General features: G+C 49.4%; 1 protein-coding gene across 1 annotated transcript in view; it reads left to right on the forward strand.

Annotated features, from left to right (window-relative positions):
* LOC142316938 (uncharacterized) overlaps positions 1 to 26,858 on the forward strand; it is a 174,280-nt gene that overhangs the window by 138,508 nt on the left and 8,914 nt on the right. Inside the window, exons 5-7 of the mRNA XM_075352723.1 lie at positions 16,836 to 17,117; positions 18,537 to 18,691; positions 20,558 to 20,840. Coding sequence (XP_075208838.1) covers positions 16,836 to 17,117; positions 18,537 to 18,691; positions 20,558 to 20,840 — 720 coding nt within the window. The remainder of the gene's footprint in view (positions 1 to 16,835; positions 17,118 to 18,536; positions 18,692 to 20,557; positions 20,841 to 26,858) is intronic.

Consider the following 26,858-nt stretch of genomic DNA (forward strand, 5'->3'; position numbering starts at 1 on the left):
AACATCTATTTTTTAATTTTTTTTTTTGCATCTGTAGCAGGTGTTTTAACCTACTCGTTGCCGGGCCGGGGGTGCAGATCCTCCGCGTCGACACAGGGTGGTCTGGCCGGTTCCGTTATCCCGAGGCGTACAGAAGGGAGGGAAGGCGGTGGATGGGAGGCAGGAGGGTGATCGTGGTAGTGACTGTTAGGAAAGTCTTTTAGGATCGTGACGCCACCTGTGGTACGCAGCCAGGGATGGGCCGCCGCTGCGGGTGCTGCTTTCCAGGGCTGATGGTGAGGGTCCCAGCCGGGATGGTGTCGCTCCCCACAGGCGGAGCGGGATTACCCCGGGGAGGATGATGGAGGACGGACAAGGGGGTGGTGGTAGTCCCCGATGGCGCCCCAGTGCTGGGCACTGGTAAAGGAGAGGCAGGGGCTGCGGTTCCAGGTCTTTTTACTCGCAGGTAGTTCGGGCGCTGCCCCGGAGTACTGGTCTCTGACACGATGGACTCCAGCCGATCCCGGATAGTCGGCGGTCACCGCCGGTGCCCGTGAAAGTCTTTTTAGTGAAGTGTCCTCAGTTTGCTATCCGGAACCCGGGCCGAGCCTCCTGCTCCAAGCCACGGGCCCACGAAGGAAGAGAAACGCTCTACTCCTGCTGTCCGGGGAGATGTTATCCCAAGCTGTGCCCAGGAAGGTCTGCTCAAGTGAGATGGTTGCTCCTACTTCTACCCCATGTGGTGCCGCCCCTAGTGGTTGTCCTAGCAACTGGGGAAGTCCCATGCTTTGTCATGGCTAACCACCGAGTCTGCCCTCGTCCACCCCCCTGTGGAGAAGTACCTTTTATTGTTGTGTGTGTGTGTGTGTGTGTGTGTGTGGTTTTGTGAAGGCACCGGCAGTTAACCCCCTCCTAACCCGGGATGGATATTACCCCTTAAAAGTGGTGTAATACCCTATGGCATCTGAAGCCTCAGGGGCGCCACACATCTATAATGTTCTAATTATAATACGCATAAGTTGGAGCATAGGGGGCAGTATGGAGTAGTTGGGGAACTATATGTTGAAGTGGGACCGTGGGTGGACAGTTTGGAGAAAGACATCTGTGTTCTGGTAACAACCTTACCATTGTTAAAGGCTCCCATTAAATTTTGTATTCACTAAATGTGTGTATGTGCATGTGATGTGTGATAATATACTCACCCACCACTGCTCTCTCTGGTATCATGCGCCGGCCTCCTCTTCTGACGTCGCTGCGCTGCAGACTCTCTCGGACCCGCTGCTCTGTGTCCCAGAGGTGACTTTTAGCCTCGGAGAGGGGGGCACCCCATACATAATCCTTGCACAGGGGCACTTTGCTCTGTGTCCGCCCCTTCTTTAAGGTTCCTGGGGTTCCCAGCTGTTGTAACATCTGCAGGCTGTGAACTCCTATCAGAGTTCACAGCCTCCAGGTATCCCAACAATTGGTAACTCCAGGACCTCTTTTTTTTTTTATTTTTTTAAGTAAGTCTGGCCAGAAATCCACACGATTTGCCCATCTCTAGTAGTAACCAAAGGACCCCTTCTAGCCTCCTTCCAGATTTTTATCTAAAGGAAGAAAATGTCTCCTCCTCTGGCATGGAGGATTGCAATCCAGCCCTGAGATTCTGCATTTACAAACATACTCCTCTCCATCCTAACGATTCCATTCTGCCACCAAAAGGACCTAGAGAGAGATCTCCAAGTAGCAGAAGAACCTGAATGCCCAGTGAAAATGGAACCATGCACCTCCTCAAAAATATCCGTGCGTAAATGTGAAGGCCTGGACCAGCCAGGTAGTCACAGATAGCGCCCCGCACAACACCAGTCCCACACAAGGTAACACTAGCCAAACCATAAACCCTAGTCACCTCCCTCAGTGCTTGATGGACACACCAGGGTGCGGAGCCAGGCGGTTGGCCACGCCCATCGAGGAGTTCAGAAGGCCTGAGGCAGGAAAAGGTGAGAGTAGTCAGTGAGTGAGGAGATAAGTGACAGGAGGGAAGGAGAGTGGAAGCAGGCCTGTGTAGCAGGTCTGCAGCAGTCTGACAGGTGCCGGGGTTGGAGCCCTGTTACCTTGGCTAGGAGGCAAACGGTGGCCTTAGCCTACAGGAGCCAGGAAGACGGCTTGGTGTTACCGTGGTGGACCGGGACATGGTAGTGGCCCGCCGGTACCGACCCGGGGAACAGACTCGGAAACCGGAGCACACAGGGGGGTTCTCAGACCCTGAAACGAGGTCCAGAATCCACTGGACTTAGTTAATTCACTGATTGAGGTCTGGACTATAGGTCCTTTCCCACCCAAGTCCCGACTGAAGACAACAGCCCACCGAGGGGGATAGAAAGCCACCGCACAGGCAGAGAGATCCCACGGGCCAGCGTCTGCGGGCAAAGAACTCTCCCAACATATACCAAGCCGGGGAGCGGACTCCCGTCGCTGAAGCACAGGCAGTCTACACATACACTACACGGTGCAGGAGAAAGGCAAAGACCACTGAACCGGGTGGGGGACCAGACGCAGCCGGCTGCGGGCACCGACTACCATCAACTTTGTTTACCAGAGACTTGTGTGTGTCAATAATAGTGAGTACAACAGTGCCATTCGGCCGCGCACCGCCCAGCTACTTCTCCCCAACGGGTCCTGGGGCCATCACCCCTGCCCACTGAGGGGTTAACACCTTGCTGAACAACATCTCCCCCCGGGGTGCCCCGTAACCGCAGCGGTGGTGTCTACACCTTCACCACATCCCGTGGGTGGCATCACGAACTCAAACACGGCTCCGGCTGTCCACCTACCTACCACCCCCCTAAGTAGCGCCAGCACCCTTTTAGAGCGAAGTGACCCCGGGTCCGGAGGTGCTCGAGCCACCCACCGACGAGCCCGGATCCGAGCGGCTCGGTTGCAGCCGAGCGCGGGGTGGTACATAGAGATTTCGGAACATACAGTTTTATTTACACCCCCTCACTAAGAATTTTAACAAAATTTTGGACCTTCAAGTCTGGAACAAAAGTTGGAGACAAAGCGTCAACTTTAACATTTTTAGTACCAGGGAGACAAGTCACAGAGAAATCAAAGTGAGCAAAGAAAAGAGCCACCGGGGCCTGTCTGGTGTTTAGACACTTACAGCATAAATATTAAACTGTATTTATTATTAGTACAGACTGACTCTTTACGTGTAGATCCCTCAAACCAATGTCTCCATTCCTCAAAGCTCTTTTCTTTCCAAAAGCTCACAGTCACCAATATCGTAGTTAGATTCGAGAGAACTCCTAAGAATAAATAGCGCAGGAGTGGAGGTCACTATTCTTTCTTTTTTGTGGAAGAACAGCCCCATCCCCACATTAGAAGCATCTACAGCAACCAAAAATAGCAGATCAAATATGAGGTTGACTGAGAACAGGAGCTTTGGAAAAGGCTGTCTTTAGGTCAGAAAAGTAGTGATGAGCGAGCATGCTCGCCACTCAATTGAGTGTTGCGGGTGCTCATGTGCCATGCTCAACTCCCCGCCACGCGTGTTTCTCGGCTGTTAGTGAATAAACATGCAAGGATTTTTTTTAATAATAAATTGGTGACTGAGGGACTGGCTCTTCTTTTTATTTCTTTACCTCTTTTTATGTCTTTGAAGTTGCCATTTGTGGACTGTGCAAATTCAGTGGACTACTTTGGATCTTCATGGCTTTTTCATATATATATATATATATATATATATATTTTAGTATATTGGTGAACCAGGGCAAGAGTCTGCAGGGTTTTTAAAATAAAATATTTTTTGTGTGTTTTATCTGTATATTTCCTGGGTTAGTAATGAAATGTCTGATAGATGCCTCTCTATTACTAACCCCTGTGCTTGATGCCAGCTGACATCAACCTATTACACCGATTGCTACTGAACCAGGGCGATCTGTAAGAGTAAAGGGTGGTTTACATGCTGCGACATTTGCCGAGATCGCACATGTGACCGGCGCTATAAAAACGACCTATGTACGATCTCGGCAAATCGTATCTGCGATCTGGCGTGTCACATCGCTAACGAGATCACTAGCGATGTTGCAGCGTGTAAAGCACCCTTAACAGCCGGGCAAAGCGCTAGAATTAGAGCATGTAAGGCTACTTTCACACATCAGGTTTTTTCCATCAGGCACAATCCGGAAAAAAACGGGTAAAACGGATCCGTTTTATCCCCATAGATTTACATTGTTACCGAATTGTGCCTGATGGCTTTGCGTTGCATCCGTTTTTTCCGGATGCGGCAAAATTAATTAAAGCGGTGGCCGGAGGCAACGTATCTTGCAACGTTTTTTTGTCCGCCAAAAAAACCGCAACGCGCCGCATCTGGCCGCTGCGTCGCATTTTTCAATGCATGCCTATGGACGCGGGATGCGGCAAAAAACGCATCCGGCCACCGGATGCGGTTTCTTCCACTGCGCATGCTCAGTAGCGTGACGCAACCGGAAAAAAACGGACGGGCCGCATGTAAAAACTTATGCAAAGGATGCGGTGTTTTCGACGCATCCGTTGCATAGGTTTCACAGCCGGATTGAGCCGCAGTGCTCAAACCGGATGTGTGAAAGTAGCCTAATGGATGTCACTTCTGGGGTGGCTGCGGGCTGCTATTTTTAGGCTGGGAAGGGCCCAATGACAATGAAGCGTCCCAGCCTGAAAATAGCTGCCTGCAGCTATCTGCTTTACCTTGACTGGTTATCAAAAATAGAGGTTACCCCACGACGTTTTTTTCAATTAGCATTATGTTTATAGCACACTTGGACTTATGGGCGCTCAAGAAGGGTTTAAACTCATCATTAGATACAGAAAAAACTTGGCACACCAAAATGAATATACGGACTTTATTATACAGGCAATCCAAAAGGTAATGTTGCGACGCCTATATTTGGGTCTTCATCAGACACAATAGATTCTTGAGTGGGAATATGCCTTTTAAGATGGTGACACTGTAAAAACATTCTCCCCCCTGCGTGTAAGACGCTCTGCTACACTGCAGCATTATATCTCTATAGAACAGCAATCTGATTATTCTATAGATCTCACGGTGATTTTCATAGTGTCACCAGGCATATTCCTATTCCTAGGGGTTTTTTTTTAATTATTTATTTAGTTCCCAGTAGTGACCTGGGAGTCCAGGCGTCTTCCCCGTGCTGTTTTCATACATTTCAGCTATGATTCCTACCATCCTGTTATTGTCTTCTGGAAGATGCTTGAGTTCCCCATTGACTTCTATTATACGCATTACTCGAGTTGAGCCTGTCCGAGCATGTGACCTGCTCGGATTGAGTAACAAGCACTCAAGCATTTGAGTGCTCACTCATCACTACAGAAAAGGCTTTTACTGCCTTGGTTGACCATGAGAAAACGTCTGTTCCCTTCTTGGTCATGTTAGGTAAAGGTTTGCCTATGACTAAAAAGTTCTTAACGTCCGAAAATAATTTGTAAAGCCTAGCAATCTCTGCAATGCTTTAAAGTTACCCAGTTTAAATCAGTCAAGGATGGCCTGTTGAGTTTACCCCAGTTGTCTTTTGCAGTTTCCTACCTGCTCTTGCTTTCCTCCTGAATCTCTATTTGTGTTATCCAGGGTGTGTACAGTGTGCCAGAGGTTTGGGTTTCCCTTGTCTGTCTACACCTGTATTTAACATCACAATCCTTTCCTGGAGGGAGAAGTGGGAGATCAGATCAGGACTAGTTAGGAGCAGGGCCAGGAACGGGGCTCGGTCATCTCCACCATCAAGAGTATCCCTGAAGTTAGGGATAGCATAGAGCTCCCTAGCCTGAGGAACAGTATAGGAGCCCCTATGCCCAGGGACGTAACGGCCGTGGTCACAGAGATCACCACTATGACCAGGCCCGGCAGGGTTAGGGGCCTGGCGTTCGACCTGCAGAGAAGCAGCTGGCTCCTCTCTGTGAGAGAGGAGCTGAGCTGTAACAGAATACAACATGGCCACTATGGGGCCCATGAGTCAGGGGGGGCCCAGTGCCACCAGGATCCATCTTAAACCCAGAAGCAGAAACCAGATGATCTAAGAACTGGATTTTCTACACTTCAAAATTACATTTCTCCAGTTTAGCAAATAAATGATTGTTGCTATAATTGTGAAGGACCTGCAGTACATGCTCCCGGAATCCTTAAAAATAATCTTTATTTATACATCATTAAGAATCAAACTGACAAATCTATGGAAAAAAAAATTGTTGACGCGTTTCGAAACATGTCATGACCTCTAGGGACAAGGCTTGTAGTTGTGCAGCCAAGGTGCAACCAAATCCATATGGAAGTCTCAGCGCACACTAAATGGCCTGGCTATAATGGTATGACTGAGCCCTAACATTCACATGGGGATGAACCAATCAGGAGAGATGATAAACCTGAAATCCGCAGATCACTATTCACACTAGGAGAAGCCCCAAATCTGACTTTGCTTTGTCCCAGTCTGAACGCGACGGTTGGCCCCTAAGATTACCCAATGTGGCCCCCACTCAACATTGACCTGAGAGTCCTTAACTGCGCCATCAACAATAAACAAAGTGTAAGAGAAAATAGCAATATTCATAAAAGAAGAGCGCACAAGCAGAGGGTGAGACTCCGGGCTAGGAACGTGTTCACACAGTCATACAGGAAAGATGGGGGCAAAATGGAAATAAGCCAAAGGACAAATGGTATATGTGGAACCCCCCCCCCCAAACCCAAAATGTAACAGAATGGGAAGAATCCTGGGGGGGGAAATGCACAAACAAACCACAGGAAAAAGCAATAGAGATATTTCAGCAAGAGAATCTGTAACTGAAGAGCTGGGACTCCAAACATCCACCTACCTAGGAATATACCCAGCAAAGAAAACCTATGTATGATACGTTTAAACAGCCCCTCCTAAGATGTGATACGGCAAACAAACCGAGGAAGCGAAAACACCAGAATGGAAATAAAAATGAAAAAGCAAGACAACGGAAAGGAAAGACAAAAGAACTATCAGCAATTGTACAAAGACAAAACAAGCTGTCATCCAACAGACAGGAAATCCGATCAAAGAACCAGAGGTCACCGGATCAAGCCCCAGAGTTGAGGCATGACAGCACCTTCTGGAATTCAGGCCACAAAGTTCCCTCTCTGGCTCATTAGACAGACCTGGTTTCTGGTTCCGGCCAACGTGATGATGGTTTTGGCAGAACACAGCTGTGCCTGATGTTTTGTAAGAAAAGGCTCTGTCTTGCCCCCACAGGCCGAACATATGAGAACACAACCAGGACTGGACATAAATTCCTGCAGCTCCTTTACTGTTGCTGTTGGCCTCTTGTAGCCTCCTGACTAATTTTCTTCATGTCTTTTTATCACATTTTTGAGGGATGTCCTGATTTCGCTAATGTCACTGCTGTGCCAGATTCTAGCCCCTTCTTGATTACATTTCCACATGTTCCATGGTACATAATCCCTGTGAAATGTTTTTGTACCTTCCCCTCTACTGGTCACTTTCTACAGTGAGACCCTTTGCTGTGTTGTCCGCTGTTTATGTAGTAAAAAAAATGTCAGGAAAGTCTTCCTAGAACAGTGACCCTTTCTCTGGGGATAATCAGATGTGAATGACGGCGGCCGAGCGCTGATACTGAGTAACATGGGGGCTGTGATCGCTGATTCTGAGCACAACCAACCCCCCCCATTATAGGAGGGTATGAACACTTATGCAACTGAATTTTTGTAATTTTGCTATTTCTATGTTCTCTCCAAATACATCCAGTTTGTTTCTCAGTGACTTGTACACATTTTTGGTGACATTAAAGGGGAGTAAAAGGTCTGAAATGAGTCTTGGTAGGATCATTTACATGAGAAAAAATTGCAATTTTACCAGGGGTGTGCAGATTTTATTTATATCCACTGTAACAGATGATTTATTTATCAGTGCCAAGCCACTAGTGACCCAATATATGACACCCGGATGTTCAGTCTGGTGTTGGGGCTTCATTTTATATCTGTTCGGTATTAGCTACAGATTTACCTCCATTACTGGCCTAACTGCAAATTCATGTTGTGTGGGCTACAACCCTCTCACAATGTGACCTGTGACCTGTGAGGTGGAATGGAGCAGAAATTTAGGATAATTGAGCACTTCTGCTTTGTGTTTACCGGTATATGTCGTCAGTCCTGTCTGAAGGAACGTGGTCCTATATATCCTGAGGTGGGACAATAAAATCATCATCATACCTGCTGGACAAATCCAGCTCCAGAAATGAATCCGCTGTACCCAGCAAAAAACTGGGGGGGCCCAACGGCATGTACATGTGGCCACACTCGGCGCACCGCAGAGAGGATGGCACCTATATGTCAGAGGACTCGCTGGTGCGGCATAGGTAGGCTATATGCGCACGCTGCATCTTTTGTGGTGACCACAAAGAGGCATGTTTTTGGCCCCAAAAAATGCACCACTGGCAAAAACACATCCAAAAAATGCATGCATTTTTGCCCCGTTTTTGTTAATGCGTTTTTAAAGGAGAAGCAAAATATGATATGATAATTGATAGACAGACAGAGCGACCGCTAGCTTGGCCAGCTGTTTTGTTGTTTTTTTTAAATTATTTGTTGGTAAAAAATAATGATGTGGGGTCCTCTCCATTTTTCATATCCAGCACAAGAACAGCAGCTGCAGGTTATTTGGCCCTTTCCAGCCTAACAATAGCAGCCCATAGCTGCCCCAGGAGCGGCGCACCCATTAGATGCGCCAATTCCGGTGCAAAACCTGTTTCTTCCCATTGCCCTGGTGCAGTAGCAATCAGGGTAATAAGAGTAAGGGCTCTTTATCACTTGCAAGAGACTCGCACGCATCTCATCACCCGGCATGGCTGCCTCTGTGTCGACGGGAGCGGGTCGAGTACATGTATTTCTATGCAGCTGACCCAGCTCCTGTTCAGAGAGAGGCCGCCATGCCAGGTGATGAGATGCGAGATACACTCGAGTCTCTCGCAAGTGGAAAAGAGCCCTAAGCCCTAGACTAGTAATGGCAGGCATCTATGAGACCCCCCATCACTAATCTGTAAGTGAAAGTAAATAAACACAAATACCCAAAAAAATCCTTTGTTTGAAATAAGACAAAAAAGCCCCCCTCTTTCACCACTTTATTAACCCTAAAAGCACCCCTGCAAGTGTCGAGGGCGGAGGAGGGGACGCCGCGCTCTCCCACTGCTGCGGGTCCGGCTGCTGCGGCCTGCTGCTGCTCGGTGGCTCGAGCGATGGGCCGGATCCCGGGGACTCTAGCGGCGCTCCTCGCCCGTGAGTGAAAGGGGATTTTGGGTGTGGGGATTGGTTATTGTCCGTGACGCCACCCACGGTTGTGGTGATTTGTTGACACCACCGCTGCTCAGTATGGGGATCCCGGGAAGGATGGTATGGAGCAGCCAGTTGTTGTGTTGCACCTCCATGGGTAGGGGTTGGTGATCCCGGGGCCCAGTGATGAGGTGGGTGATGCAGGGCTTGGTGGGCGCAAGGACGCGGGGGGCAGCGCTGTGCCTTGCGGCACTGTGGTACTCACTCAGCCTGAGACGTTGACACAGTTTTCGGTAAAACACACGGCTGGAAAGACGGTTCCCACGGACGGCTGCACTTGCTTTCCCCAGTAGGTGACGGTGGCGGTCCCTCTGTCCTGCACCTAAGTTGATGATGGTTGCGATGGGTTCCCACCGGTAACCCGCTCCCCGGCTTGGATATGGGTCGGAGGAGCCCTACTTTGCCCGCAGGCGCTGGCCCTGAGAAACTGGTGCCCTGGCGGTGGCGGTGTCTCTCCGTTACGGTTGGACTGTTGCCTTCAATCGGGACTTGGTTGTTTGGAGACAGACGTCCCCTTCACTGACGGATTTGGCAAATTATGGCGACTCCTAGCCTTGCCGGGATCCGAGAGGCCCCTGCCCTGGTGCTGACTGTTCTTCGTATACTGCTCCAGACCGCCGGGCCACTACCCGTCCGCGGTCCTTCCAGCAACCTCCGAGCAGTCCCCCTCCAGACTATCACCGCCATCTGCTGACCTTGCTGTCACTGTCCTGGCACACAGCCGGACCAACTTCAGGCTTTACTACTGTCACTTCAGCTTCTCTCTTCAGCTCCACTACTACTTCACTTCTACTTTCAACTCTAACTTGAACTTCACTGTTTACTCCTTCCACTTCCTCCTCCAAACTCTATCTTTGCTCCACACTCAAGCTCTCCCTGAGCTAACTGTTTACTCCTTCTACTTCTCTAGCTGTTCTGCCTGGTTCCTCCCGCCTCCAGGGCTGTGAACTCCTCGGTGGGCGGAGCCAACCGCCTGGCCCACCCCCTGGTGTGAACACCAGCCCCTTGAGGAAGGCAACAAGGATTTTGGTAGCTTGGGTGTTCCTAACTGGGGTGTAGGGTGTGGTGGTGTGATGACCTGTGACCCCTGGCTTGCCCAGGGCGTCACACAAGGGTCCCACAACACTTCCAGCACTGCCACATCTGAAGCTTGCAGCAAGCGCCATAGACTGTGACTACCCACTGTGCGCTCCACGCAGCGACTAACGTGAGCTGCATGATCAGTGGTGACGTCACTCAGGTTAGAAGCGGCCATAGCTGGACCTCGTGTGGATTACGCCGGACCTGGAGGGGTGTATTGGAGGTTAATAAAGTGGCGAAAGAGGGTGTTTGTTTTTTTTCTTTTATTTGAAATAAAGGATTTTTTGGGTGTTTGTGTTTATTTACTTTCACTTACAGATTAGTGATGGGGGGGGTCTCATAGACGTCTGCCATCACTAATGTAGGACTTAGTGGCAGTTGTGGGCTGCCATTAACTCATAGCTGCTGCTATTCCTGTGATGGATATGAAAAATGGGTGGGACCCCACGTCATTTTTTTTTTTTACCAAAAAAAAATAATTAGAATGATAACTAGCTGTTTTGTTTTTTTTTATCTATAGAGCTATTCTATTTTTTCTTTCTATCTATTCTTTCTATTTTATTCTATCATTTTTTTTCCTTTAAGAAAATGTATTAACAAAAAATCATGCATTTGGATGTTTTTGCGGCGGGTGCGTTTTTTGGGGGCCAAAAAATGTGCATCTTTGTGGTCACCATAAAGATGCAGCGTGTGCATATAGCCTTACAGTATCATCAGTACCCTCCCCACCCTCGCTGACAATGATTACGGGGTTACGACCTTCCAATAGGACTATCCCTATGGCAAGTGAACAAGTCTGGTTGGTTTTACAAGTGGTCCAAATTTTCTTTGGCAGTGAATCCACTGGAAAATCCACATTGTAAGGGCAGAGTGAAAGCGGGGGGACTGGAGAGTGATGAGGTATAAATGTCCAGCACTGAGGCTGCTCCGGGCACAGACGCTGGAGTATCGCTTCATGTGAGTACAGTCCTATACGAGGACACTCTGCAGGACCGGCTCATGGGAGTACAGTCCTATACGAGGACGCTCTGCAGGACTGGCTCATGTGAGTACAGTCCTATACGAGGACGCTCTGCAGGACTGGCTCATGTGAGTACAGTCCTATACGAGGACGCTCTGCAGGACTGGCTCATGTGAGTACAGTCCTATACAGGGATGCTCTGCAGGACTGGCTCATGTGAGTACAGTCCTATACGGGGACGCTCTGCAGGACTGGCTCATGTGAGTACAGTCCTATACGGGGACGCTCTGCAGGACTGGCTCATGTGAGTACAGTCCTATACGGGGACGCTCTGCAGGACCAGCTCATGTGAGTACAGTCCTATACGAGGACACTCTGCAGGACTGGCTCATGTGAGTACAGTCCTATACGGGGACGCTCTGCAGGATCGGCTCATGTGAGTACAGTCCTATACGGGGATGCTCTGCAGGACTGGCTCATGTGAGTACAGTCCTATACGAGGACACTCTGCAGGACTGGCTCATGTGAGTACAGTCCTATACGGGGATGCTCTGCAGGGCTGGCTCATGTGAGTACAGTCCTATACGAGGACACTCTGCAGGACTGGCTCATGTGAGTACAGTCCTATACGGGGACGCTCTGCAGGGCTGGCTCATGTGAGTACAGTCCTATACGGGGACGCTCTGCAGGACTGGCTCATGTGAGTGCAGTCCTATACGGGGACGCTCTGCAGGGCTGGCTCATGTGAGTACAGTCCTATATGAGGACACTCTGCAGGACCGGCTCATGTGAGTACAGTCCTATACGAGGACACTCTGCAGGACCGGCTTATGTGAGCACAGTCCTATACGGGGACGCTCTGCAGGGCTGGCTCATGTGAGTACAGTCCTATACGAGGACGCTCTGCAGGACTGGCTCATGTGAGTGCAGTCCTATACGGGGACGCTCTGCAGGACTGGCTCATGTGAGTACAGTCCTATACGAGGACGCTCTGCAGGACTGGCTCATGTGAGTACAGTCCTATACGGGGACGCTCTGCAGGACTGGCTCATGTGAGTACAGTCCTATACGGGGATGCTCTGCAGGACTGGCTCATGTGAGTACAGTCCTATACGGGGACGCTCTGCAGGACTGGCTCATGTGAGTACAGTCCTATACGGGGACGCTCTGCAGGACTGGCTCATGTGAGTACAGTCCTATACGGGGACGCTCTGCAGGATCGGCTCATGTGAGTACAGTCCTATACGGGGACGCTCTGCAGGACTGGCTCATGTGAGTACAGTCCTATACGGGGACGCTCTGCAGGACTGGCTCATGTGAGTACAGTCCTATACGGGGATGCTCTGCAGGACTGGCTCATGTGAGTACAGTCCTATATGAGGACACTCTGCAGGACCGGCTCATGTGAGTACAGTCCTATACGAGGACACTCTGCAGGACCGGCTTATGTGAGCACAGTCCTATACGAGGACACTCTGCAGGACCGGCTTATGTGAGTACAGTCCTATACGAGGACACTCTGCAGGACTCACTCATGTGAGTACAGTCCTATATGGGGACGCTCTGCAGGACTCACTCATGTGAGTACAGTCCTATACGGGGACGCTCTGCAGGACTGGCTCATGTGAGTACAGTCCTATACGGGGACGCTCTGCAGGACTCACTCATGTGAGTACAGTCCTATATGGGGACGCTCTGCAGGGCCGGCTCATGTGAGTACAGTCCTATACGGGGACGCTCTGCAGGACTGGCTCATGTGAGTACAGTCCTATATGGGGACGCTCTGCAGGGCCGGCTCATGTGAGTACAGTCCTATATGGGGACGCTCTGCAGGACTGGCTCATGTGAGTACAGTCCTATACGGGGACGCTCTGCAGGACTGGCTCATGTGAGTACAGTCCTATACGGGGACGCTCTGCAGGACTGGCTCATGTGAGTACAGTCCTATATGAGGACACTCTGCAGGGCTGGCTCATGTGAGTATAGTCCTATACAGGGATGCTCTGCAGGACTGGCTCATGTGAGTACAGTCCTATATGAGGACACTCTGCAGGACTGGCTCATGTGAGTACAGTCCTATACGGGGACGCTCTGCAGGACTGGCTCATGTGAGTACAGTCCTATACAGGGATGCTCTGCAGGGCTGGCTCATGTGAGTACAGTCCTATACGGGGACGCTCTGCAGGGCTGGCTCATGTGAGTATAGTCCTATACAGGGATGCTCTGCAGGACTGGCTCATGTGAGTGCAGTCCTATACGGGGACGCTCTGCAGGACTGGCTCATGTGAGTACAGTCCTATACAGGGATGCTCTGCAGGACTGGCTCATGTGAGTACAGTCCTATATGAGGACACTCTGCAGGACTGGCTCATGTGAGTACAGTCCTATACGGGGACGCTCTGCAGGACTGGCTCATGTGAGTACAGTCCTATACGGGGACGCTCTGCAGGACTGGCTCATGTGAGTACAGTCCTATACGGGGACGCTCTGCAGGACTGGCTCATGTGAGTACAGTCCTATACGGGGACGCTCTGCAGGACTGGCTCATGTGAGTACAGTCCTATACGGGGACGCTCTGCAGGACTGGCTCATGTGAGTACAGTCCTATACGGGGACGCTCTGCAGGACTGGCTCATGTGAGTACAGTCCTATACGAGGACGCTCTGCAGGACTGGCTCATGTGAGTACAGTCCTATACGGGGACGCTCTGCAGGACTGGCTCATGTGAGTACAGTCCTATACGAGGACGCTCTGCAGGACTGGCTCATGTGAGTACAGTTCTATACGAGGACGCTCTGCAGGACTGGCTCATGTGAGTGCAGTCCTATACGGGGATGCTCTGCAGGACTGGCTCATGTGAGTGCAGTCCTATACGGGGACGCTCTGCAGGACTGGCTCATATGAGTACAGTCCTATACGGGGACACTCTGCAGGACTGGCTCATGTGAGTACAGTCCTATACGAGGACGCTCTGCAGGACTGGCTCATATGAGTACAGTCCTATACGGGGACACTCTGCAGGACTGGCTCATGTGAGTACAGTCCTATACGGGGACGCTCTGCACGACTGGCTTATGTGAGTACAGACCTATACGAGGACGCTCTGCAGGACTGGCTCATATGAGTACAGTCCTATACGGGGACACTCTGCAGGACTGGCTCATGTGAGTACAGTCCTATACGGGGACACTCTGCAGGACTGGCTCATGTGAGTACAGTCCTATACGAGGACGCTCTGCAGGACCGGCTCATGTGAGTACAGTCCTATACGAGGACGCTCTGCAGGACTGGCTCATGTGAGTACAGTCCTATACGGGGACACTCTGCAGGACTGGCTCATGTGAGTACAGTCCTATACGGGGACACTCTGCAGGACTGGCTCATGTGAGTACAGTCCTATACGGGGACACTCTGCAGGACTGGCTCATGTGAGTACAGTCCTATACGAGGACGCTCTGCAGGACTGGCTCATGTGAGTACAGTCCTATACGGGGACACTCTGCAGGACTGGCTCATGTGAGTACAGTCCTATACGGGGACACTCTGCAGGACTGGCTCATGTGAGTACAGTCCTATACGAGGACGCTCTGCAGGACTGGCTCATGTGAGTACAGTCCTATATGGGGATGCTCTGCAGGACTGGCTCATGTGAGTACAGTCCTATACGAGGACGCTCTGCAGGACTGGCTCATGTGAGTACAGTCCTATACGGGGACGCTCTGCAGGACTGGCTCATGTGAGTACAGTCCTATACGGGGACGCTCTGCAGGACTGGCTCATGTGAGTACAGTCCTATATGGGGACGCTCTGCAGGACTGGCTCATGTGAGTACAGTCCTATACGAGGACGCTCTGCAGGACTGGCTCATGTGAGTACAGTCCTATACGGGGACGCTCTGCAGGACTGGCTCATGTGAGTACAGTCCTATACGGGGACGCTCTGCAGGACTGGCTCATGTGAGTACAGTCCTATACGAGGACGCTCTGCAGGACTGGCTCATGTGAGTGCAGTCCTATACGGGGACGCTCTGCAGGACTGGCTCATGTGAGTGCAGTCCTATACGGGGACGCTCTGCAGGACTGGCTCATGTGAGTGCAGTCCTATACGGGGACGCTCTGCAGGACTGGCTCATGTGAGTACAGTCCTATACGGGGACGTTCTGCAGGACTGGCTCATGTGAGTACAGTCCTATACGAGGACGCTCTGCAGGACTGGCTCATGTGAGTACAGTCCTATACGGGGACGCTCTGCAGGACTGGCTCATGTGAGTACAGTCCTATACGGGGACGCTCTGCAGGACTGGCTCATGTGAGTACAGTCCTATACGGGGACACTCTGCAGGACTGGCTCATGTGAGTACAGTCCTATACGGGGACGCTCTGCAGGACTGGCTCATGTGAGTACAGTCCTATACGAGGACGCTCTGCAGAACCGGTCCATGTGAGTACAGTCCTATACGGGGACGCTCTGCAGGACTGGCTCATGTGAGTACAGTCCTATACGGGGACGCTCTGCAGGACTGGCTCATGTGAGTACAGTCCTATACGAGGACGCTCTGCAGGACTGGCTCATGTGAGTACAGTCCTATACGGGGATGCTCTGCAGGACTGGACTGACTCATGTGAGTACAGTCCTATACGGGGACGCTCTGCAGGACTGGCTCATGTGAGTACAGTCCTATACGGGGACGCTCTGCAGGACTGGCTCATGTGAGTACAGTCCTATACGGGGACGCTCTGCAGGACTGGCTCATGTGAGTACAGTCCTATACGGGGACGCTCTGCAGGACTGGCTCATGTGAGTACAGTCCTATACGGGGACGCTCTGCAGAAATTAATCGCTGCCTATAAGAAGGGCTCCATCAATAACTAGATGAGCAAATACTGCTCTAGTTGTGACTAGAGTACATGATATAAAGCGAGACCAGAAAAAGAAAAGATTCTAAAGACATGAAGTGACTTTTTTCCATCTCTTGTCCTCTTCTTCTTCAGGATGAATCTTGTGTCGTCTCTGATTCTTCTGGGATCTGTGGTTCTGACTCTGGGGTGTGATTCTGCACCAGGAGATGACATCCCATCATCACAGATTACAGGTTGGTCCAATATTTGGGTTGAGGGGTTAGATGCCTTGGAGACATCACTACTGGGGTCCCTACATCCACTAAGGGGAAACATTGGATGGAAATAGTAATTCTATGCCGTTACTATTCCAATTCTATATGGTTGTTACATTTGCACTAGATGTCCCCTAGAGGACAATGTACAGAGACACAATATAACTTATTCTTTTGGGAAAAATGAAGCACTCAGCAGATGGCACCATGTCGTCCTAGATGACACTCCTTCATCTCATTCCTCAGTCCACGTTCCTTCTCCTTGTGACATATTTTGGGTGTAAATGGATAATACCACATGGGAATGCAGAACTCGCATATCAGCTACAAATAGCTGAAATCTCTCCTGGTCTTATTTCTTCAGGCTTTAATATAGCAAAAAGGGGAGAAGCCTCCCAGCAGTCTGATTTACAACATGAGGTTATGGGATACGCCAAAAATGCCATAGATGGTGGTAAAGAAACCAATTACTACTTGGGGTCCTGCAGTCACACCAATCAAGTGAAAGATCCCTGGTGGAAGCTGGACCTGAATCGGAGCTACAAGATATCATATGTCGTCCTGACAAACAGGATGGACTGTTGTAAAGACAGGCTGATGGGGGCCGAGGTCCGAATTGGAAACTCCCCAGACAACAACAACCCAGTGTAAGTTTATTTTAGGGCCAATAACTCACATTACACAATGAATGAGCAACAATGTCCCATCTTGTCCTTCTCCAGAAGGTCTCATTTTCTGCTTATCCACAATGCCCCATTGTGTGTTTCTCCATAATGTCCCATCTCGTGTTTCTCCATAATGTCCCATCTCATGGTTCTCCAAAATGTCCCATCTCATGTTTCTCTACAATGTCCCATCTCATGTTTCTCCATAATGTCCCATCTCATGTTTCTCCAAAATGTCTCATCTCATGTTTCTCCAAAATGTCCCATTTTGTTTTTCTCACTAATATCTTATTGTTTGTTTCTCCTCATTGTGCGATCTCGTGTTTCTCTACAATGTCCCATCTCGTGTTTCTCTACTATGTCCCATCTCGTGTTTCTCTACAATGTCCCATCTTGTGTTTCTCCACAATGTCCCGTCTCGTGTTTCTCCACAATGTCCCATCTCATGTTTCTCTACAATGTCCCATCTCGTGTTTCTCCACAATGTCCCATCTTGTGTTTCTCCACAATGTCCCATCTCTTGTTTCTCTACAATGTCCCATCTCGTGTTTCTCCACAATGTCCCATCTTGTGTTTCTCCACAATGTCCCATCTTGTGTTTCTCCACAATGTCCCATCTTGTGTTTCTCCACAATGTCCCATCTTGTGTTTCTCCACAATGTCCCATCTTGTGTTTCTCCACAATGTCCCATCTCGTGTTTCTCCACAACGTCCCATCTTGTGTTTCTCCACAATGTCCCATCTCGTGTTTCTCTACAATGTCCCATCTCGTGTTTCTCTACAATGTCCCATCTTGTGTTTCTCCACAATGTCCCATCTCGTGTTTCTCCACAATGTCCCATCTTGTGTTTCTCCACAATGTCCCATCTTGTGTTTCTCCACAATGTCCCATCTTGTGTTTCTCCACAATGTCCCATCTTGTGTTTCTCCACAATGTCCCATCTTGTGTTTCTCCACAATGTCCCATCTTGTGTTTCTCCACAATGTCCCATCTTGTGTTTCTCCACAATGTCCCATCTCGTGTTTCTCCACAATGTCCCATCTCGTGTTTCTCCACAATGTCCCATCTTGTGTTTCTCCACAATGTTCCATCTTGTGTTTTTCCACAATGTTCCATCTTGTGTTTCTCCACAATGTCCCATCTTGTGTTTCTCCACAATGTCCCATCTTGTGTTTCTCCACAATGTCCCATCTTGTGTTTTTCCACAATGTTCCATCTTGTGTTTGTCCAGAACATTTGCTCACAAGTCTTCTGCTTTTCTACAATTTTGCAGTTGTTTCACATATGTTTACCTTGATTTATATTACTGTCAATCAATGTTTTGCCCATTTTCCTTAATGTGATAAATGTGGTGGAATGTGCAGTGTATTATCACATGGTTTTGCTTATATCTCCTCTAGGTGTGGTAAGGTCAGAAATGTCACCTCTGCCACCTTGTCCTTCTGCTGTGACATGATGGAGGGTCAGTATGTAAGCGTGGTGATCCCCGGACGCACCGAGTTCCTGACACTGTGCGAGGTTGAAGTTTATGCGGATATAGACTGCACACCAAAAGGTCTGAACATTGCAATAAAATAATGACTATATTTTTTAATTTTTTTGGACAATTCAATGATTTCTTTAGCACTATGTGTTCCCTGTACGGCATAATGGAGAGTGATCTTTTGGGTGGAATGCAGGACACAACAGATGGCATCATGTGTTACTAGATCAGTCAGTGGATCCGAAGGGAAATAGAATTACTATGTCGTTACTTTTCGAACTCTACTCAGTTGTTACGCTTGCACTAGATGTCCCCTGTATAATATTGTCACGTAGACATACTATAAATTATTATTTTAGTTTTGGGATGAAGAACTCAGCAGAAGGCAGCGCTTGATGAAACTCCTCCACATCCATTTCTCAGGTCATATTTCTTCTCCTTGTGACAAATGTTGGATGAGCATCACAAGAGAATGCAGAAGTCACATATCGCAATCTCTTCTGGTCTTATTTCATGAGGCTTTAATGTAGCAAAAAGGGGAGAAGCCTCCCAGCAGTATGACTAGAAGAACGTGCTATTATGGGATGTGCCAAAAATGCCATAGATGTTGGTAAAGACCCCGGGGCTCTTTCACTCACACCAGTAGCCTAACTAGAGTCCGATGGGCCCTGGTACAAGATTTGGACTTGCATCCATCCCCCACCCCCTTCCCCACTTGTTGGTCAGATGTGTGGGCCCTTCTAGCATTTTAAATCCTATAAAAACATAGGTGTTGCCTCATCCTCCTCCTCCTCCTTCTTTTGTAGTAATGTCACTCATCAAGGGTCTCTTCCTTGAATTATGTCCTCTTCCTTGTAAATATGTCCCCAAATCTGGGCCCCTTTCTCTTAAATTTGTCCCCCATCCTGAAATATATGTCTGCAATTCTGGTATATATGTCCCCATCCTGGGCTTTATCCTAGTAAATATGTCCCCAATCCTGGTATATATGTCCTTTTTCTGGGCCCCTTCCTGCTATATATGTTTCTTTCCTGGGCTCCTTCATGGTAAATATGTCCCCCCATTCTGGTATATATGTCCCCATCCTAGGCCTTGGCCTAGTAAATATGTCCCCAATCCTGGCATACATGTCTTTATCCTGGGCCCCTTCCTGGTATATATGTCCTTATCCTGGTATATATGTCCCCCATCCTGGTATATATTTCCCCCCATCCTGGAGTATATGTCTCCCTTACTGGCATATACTGTATGTCCTTATTCTGGTATACATGTCCCCCATCCTAGTATATATGTCTTTATCCTGGGCCCTTTCCTGGTATATATGTCCTCATCCTATCCTTCTATGGCGTAATGTCCTCCATCCTCGGCCCCTTCCTGGTAAAAATGTCCTTATCTTGGTTATATGTCCCCCATCCTAGTATATATGTCTTTATCCTGTGCGCCCTCCTGTTATATTTGTTCCCTGTTCTGCCTCTAACGCATTAAAAATATAATATTTTACTCACTTTCTCTGGTACCCGTGTTGTGTGGCATGGCGTCCTCCTCTGCAGCCGGCGTAGTGGCCAGCAGCTGATGTCACATGCCTGCTATGGCGACACATGACGTCACTGTCATGCTCCCCCACATGCACACCAATGTCAGCTACCGGCCTCTGTTTGGCCAGTGGCATGTATTGCAGTGCAGGAGCTCAATGGGTCTCTGTGCTGTAATGCATTTCAGCTTTATATCCGGCCTCAGAGTAACATTCAGCTAAAGTAGGAGCTTGGGTTGTGGTGGGCCCGGTTGTGTTCGCGACCTCTGAGACCTCCATGATAATGTCCCTAACTCACACCAATCAATTGAAAGATCCCTTACTTTAGGTGTAGATGGAACAATGGACGGCAGGATTCACATATCCGCCCCATATAATTAAACGCTCTTCTGGTCTTATTTTCACAGGTTCCAATATAGCAATAAACGGAGAAGCCTCCCAGCAGTCTGATTTGCAAAACAAGGTAATGGGATACGCCAAAAACGCTATCGATGGTGTGAAAGACCCCAATTACAACAACGGCTCCTGCACTCACACCAATCAAGTAAAAAATCCCTGGTGGAAGCTGGACCTGACCCAGACCTACAAGATATCAAATGTGGTCATAACAAACCGGCAGGACTGCTGTAAGGAGAGGCTGATGGGGGCCGAGGTCCGAATCGGGGACTCCCCCAACAACGTCAACCCCGTGTAAGTTTATTGCCACTAACTCACAATAAAACAATCACAATGTTCTGTTCATTTCTCCACAAAATCTGGCCTTTAGTGTCTGGAGATTGCCCTGTGCCTTATTTCTCCAATATGTCTTGTTTTCCATTTCTATAGAATGGCCTGTCTTATTTCTACAGATTATTCTGCCCATAGATTTGTGCGCTGCCAATGACAAAGCTAAGTCACACGTGCGCCGTAGCTCATGACCTGTGCATTTTGCATTTTTATGTGCACCCGCCATGACTTGGCTCCTGGGCTTCTTGCTGTTCTTTGTTTGTGGATGGATCCTGAATAGTGGGTCAGTGTTCTTTTATTTGAATGTGTGTGTTTTATTTATTTATTTATTTATATATATAAACATACATACATACAGTGTGTCCACCCATATCCTGTCCACCGCCATTAACTTGAGAACGGCAGCAGCTATAGGCATAGAAGTGGTGTCTGGGTATAGTAAAGTAGTCATGCGCTACACAATGAAACCACCTATAGCGCCACCTGGTGGAAAACAACGAAGTACCATTTTTATCTCGAAAACGGAACAAGATAGAGAAAAAAAGTGAATTAAAAAATTGTAGGGCAGCATCAATTCAATACGAATCGACACCTTGCATACAGAAATGCTATGATATGAAACCCATGACCCCCCCCCCCCCCAAAAAAAAAACACTGAATGCTGGTCACGCATATGGCGCTCATTAGTGTCCCCCGTCAGCTACAATGCACATCTGGACTCTGCACAGCATACTGTATCTGGCTGCAATGCACATCTGGCCTCTGCACAGCATACTGTATCTTGCTGCAATGCACATCTGGCCTCTGCACAGCATACTGTATCTGGCTGCAATGCACGTCTGGCCTCTGCACAGCATACTGTATCTTGCTGCAATGCACATCTGGGCTCTGCACAGCATACTGTATCTTGCTGCAATGCACATCTCGCCTATGCACAGCATACTGTATCTTGCTGCAATGCACATCTGGCCTCTGCACAGCATACTGTATCTGGCTGTAATGCACATCTGGCCTCTGCACAGCATACTGTATCTGGCTGCAATGCACATCTGGCCTCTGCACAGCATACTGTATCTTGCTGCAATGCACATCTGGACTCTGCACAGCATACTGTATCCTGCTGCAATGCACATCTGGACTCTGCACAGCATACTGTATCTGGCTGCAATGCACATCTGGCCTCTGCACAGCATACTGTATCTGGCTGCAATGCACATCTGGCCTCTGCACAGCATACTGTATCTGGCTGCAATGCACATCTGGACTCTGCACAGCATACTGTATCTGGCTGCAATGCACATCTGGGCTCTGCACAGCATACTGTATCTTGCTGCAATGCACATCTGGGCTCTGCACAGCATACTGTATCTGGCTGCAATGCACATCTGGCCTCTGCACAGCATACTGTATCTGGCTGCAATGCACATCTGGCCTCTGCACAGCATACTGTATCTGGCTGCAATGCACATCTGGCCTCTGCACAGCATACTGTATCTGGCTGCAATGCACATCTGGCCTCTGCACAGCATACTGTATCTGGCTGTAATGCACATCTGGCCTCTGCACAGCATACTGTATCTTGCTGTAATGCACATCTGGCCTCTGCACAGCATACTGTATCTGGCTGCAATGCACATCTGGCCTCTGCACAGCATACTGTATCTTGCTGCAATGCACATCTGGCCTCTGCACAGCATACTGTATCTGGCTGCAATGCACATCTGGCCTCTGCACAGCATACTGTATCCTGCTGCAATGCACATCTGGACTCTGCACAGCATACTGTATCTGGCTGCAATGCACATCTGGCCTCTGCACAGCATACTGTATCTGGCTGCAATGCACATCTGGCCTCTGCAAAGCATACTGTATCTTGCTGCAATGCACATCTGGCCTCTGCACAGCATACTGTATCTAGCTGCAATGCACATCTGGACTCTGCACAGCATACTGTATCTTGCTGCAATGCACATCTGGGCTCTGCACAGCATACTGTATCTGGCTGCAATGCACATCTGGCCTCTGCACAGCATACTGTATCTGGCTGCAATGCACATCTGGCCTCTGCACAGCATACTGTATCTGGCTGCAATGCACATCTGGCCTCTGCACAGCATACTGTATCTTGCTGCAATGCACATCTGGCCTCTGCACAGCATACTGTATCTGGCTGCAATGCACATCTGGCCTCTGCACAGCATACTGTATCTTGCTCCAATGCACATCTGGCCTCTGCACAGCATACTGTATCTTGCTGCAATGCACATCTGGCCTCTGCACAGCATACTGTATCTTGCTGCAATGCACATCTGGCCTCTGCACAGCATACTGTATCTTGCTACAATGCACATCTGACCTCTGCACAGCATACTGTATCTTTCTTGCTTTGCACATCTGACCTCTGCACAGCATACTGTATCTTGCTGCAATGCACATCTGGCCTCTGCACAGCATACTGTATCTTGCTGTAATGCACATCTGGCCTCTGCACAGCATACTGTATCTTGCTGCAATGCACATCTGCACTCTGCACAGCATACTGTATCTTGCTGCAATGCACATCTGGCCTCTGCACAGCATACTGTATCTGGCTGCAATGCACATCTGGCCTCTGCACAGCATACTGTATCTGGCTGCAATGCACATCTGGCCTCTGCACAGCATACTGTATCTTGCTGCAATGCACCTCTGGCCTCTGCACAGCATACTGTATCTGGCTGCAATGCACATCTAGGCTCTGCACAGCATACTGTATCTTGCTGTAATGCACATCTGGCCTCTGCACAGCATACTGTATCTGGCTGCAATGCACATCTGGCCTCTGCACAGCATACTGTATCTGGCTGCAATGCACATCTGGCCTCTGCACAGCATACTGTATCTTGCTGCAATGCACATCTGGCCTTTGCACCGCATACTGTATCTGGCTGCAATGCACATCTGGCCTCTGCACGGCATACTGTATCTGGCTGCAATGCACATCTGGCCTCTGCACAGCATACTGTATCTGGCTGCAATGCACATCTGGGCTCTGCACGGCATACTGTATCTGGCTGTAATGCACATCTGGCCTCTGCACGGCATACTGTATCTGGCTGTAATGCACATATGGCCTCTGCACAGCATACTGTATCTGGCTGCAATGCACACCTGGCCTCTGCACAGCATACTGTATCTTGCTGCAATGCACATCTGGCCTCTGCACAGCATACTGTATCTTGCTGCAATTCACATCTGGCCTCTGCACAGCATACTGTATCTTGCTGCAATGCACATCTGGCCTCTGCACAGCATACTGTATCTTGCTGCAATGCACATCTGGCCTCTGCACAGCATACTGTATCTTGCTGCAATGCACATCTGGCCTCTGCACAGCATACTGTATCTGGCTGCAATGCACATCTGGCCTCTGCACAGCATACTGTATCTTGCTGCAATGCACATCTGGCCTCTGCACAGCATACTGTATCTTGCTGCAATGCACATCTGGGCTCTGCACAGCATACTGTATATTGCTGCAATGCACATCTGGCCTCTGCACAGTATACTGTATCTTGCTGAAATGCACATCTGGCCTCTGCACAGCATACTGTATCTGGCTGCAATGCACATCTGGCCTCTGCACAGCATGCTGTATCTGGCTGCAATGCACATCTGGCCTCTGCACAGCATGCTGCATCTTGCTGCAATGCACATCTGGCCTCTGCACAGCATGCTGTATCTTGCTGCAATGCACATCTGGCCTCTGCACAGCATACTGTATCTTGCTGCAATGCACATCTGGCCTCTGCACAGCATACTGTATCTTGCTGCAATGCACATCTGGGCTCTGCACAGCATACTGTATCTGGCTGCAATGCACATCTGGCCTCTGCACAGCATACTGTATCTTGCTGCAATGCACATCTGGCTTCTGCACAGCATACTGTATCTGGCTGCAATGCACATCTGGCCTCTGCACAGCATACTGTATCTTGCTGCAATGCACATCTGGCCTCTGCACAGCATACTGTATCTGGCTGCAATGCACATCTGGCCTCTGCACAGCATACTGTATCTTGCTGCAATGCACATCTGGCCTCTGCACAGCATACTGTATCTTGCTGCACTGCACATCTGGACTCTGCACAGCATACTGTATCTTGCTGCAATGCACATCTGGACTCTGCACAGCATACTGTATCTTGCTGCAATGCACATCTGGCCTCTGCACAGCATACTGTATCTTGCTGCAATGCACATCTGGCCTCTGCACAGCATACTGTATCTTGCTGCAATGCACATCTGGCCTCTGCACAGCATACTGTATCTGGCTGCAATGCACATCTGGCCTCTGCACAGCATACTGTATCTGGCTGCAATGCACATCTGGCCTCTGCACAGCATACTGTATCTGGCTGCAATGCACATCTGGCCTCTGCACAGCATACTGTATCTGGCTGCAATGCACATCTGGCCTCTGCACAGCATACTGTATCTTGCTGCAATGCACATCTGGCCTCTGCACAGCATACTGTATCTGGCTGCAATGCACATCTGGCCTCTGCACAGCATACTGTATCTTGCTGCAATGCACATCTGGCCTCTGCACAGCATACTGTATCTTGCTGCAATGCACATCTGGCCTCTGCACAGCATACTGTATCTTGCTGCAATGCACATCTGGCCTCTGCACAGCATACTGTATCTTGCTGCACTGCACATCTGGACTCTGCACAGCATACTGTATCTTGCTGCACTGCACATCTGGCCTCTGCACAGCATGCTGTATCTGGCTGCAATGCACATCTGGCCTCTGCACAGCATGCTGCATCTTGCTGCAATGCACATCTGGCCTCTGCACAGCATACTGTATCTTGCTGCAATGCACATCTGGCCTCTGCACAGCATACTGTATCTTGCTGCAATGCACATCTGGCCTCTGCACAGCATACTGTATCTGGCTGCAATGCACATCTGGCCTCTGCACAGCATACTGTATCTGGCTGCAATGCACATCTGGCCTCTGCACAGCATACTGTATCTGGCTGCAATGCACATCTGGCCTCTGCACAGCATACTGTATCTGGCTGCAATGCACATCTGGCCTCTGCACAGCATACTGTATCTGGCTGCAATGCACATCTGGCCTCTGCACAGCATACTGTATCTGGCTGCAATGCACATCTGGCCTCTGCACAGCATACTGTATCTGGCTGCAATGCACATCTGGCCTCTGCACAGCATACTGTATCTGGCTGCAATGCACATCTGGCCTCTGCACAGCATACTGTATCTGGCTGCAATGCACATCTGGCCTCTGCACAGCATACTGTATCTGGCTGCAATGCACATCTGGCCTCTGCACAGCATACTGTATCTGGCTGCAATGCACATCTGGCCTCTGCACAGCATACTGTATCTGGCTGCAATGCACATCTGGCCTCTGCACAGCATACTGTATCTGGCTGCAATGCACATCTGGACTCTGCACAGCATACTGTATCTTGCTGCAATGCACATCTGGACTCTGCACAGCATACTGTATCTGGCTGCAATGCACATCTGGCCTCTGCACAGCATACTGTATCTTGCTGCAATGCACATCTGGCCTCTGCACAGCATACTGTATCTTGCTGAAATGCACATCTGGACTCTGCACAGCACACTGTATCTTGCTGCAATGCACATCTGGCCTCTGCACAGCATACTGTATCTGGCTGCAATGCACATCTGGACTCTGCACAGCATACTGTATCTGGCTGCAATGCACATCTGGCCTCTGCACAGCATACTGTATCTTGCTGCAATGCATATCTGCACTCTGCACAGCATACTGTATCTGGCTGCAATGCACATCTGGCCTCTGCACAGCATACTGTATCTTGCTGCAATGCACATCTGGCCTCTGCACAGCATACTGTATCTGGCTGCAATGCACATCTGGCCTCTGCACAGCATACTGTATCTGGCTGCAATGCACATCTGGCCTCTGCACAGCAT

This window comes from Anomaloglossus baeobatrachus, chromosome 6 (assembly GCF_048569485.1).
Source record: "Anomaloglossus baeobatrachus isolate aAnoBae1 chromosome 6, aAnoBae1.hap1, whole genome shotgun sequence".
Taxonomy (NCBI): domain Eukaryota; kingdom Metazoa; phylum Chordata; class Amphibia; order Anura; family Aromobatidae; genus Anomaloglossus; species Anomaloglossus baeobatrachus.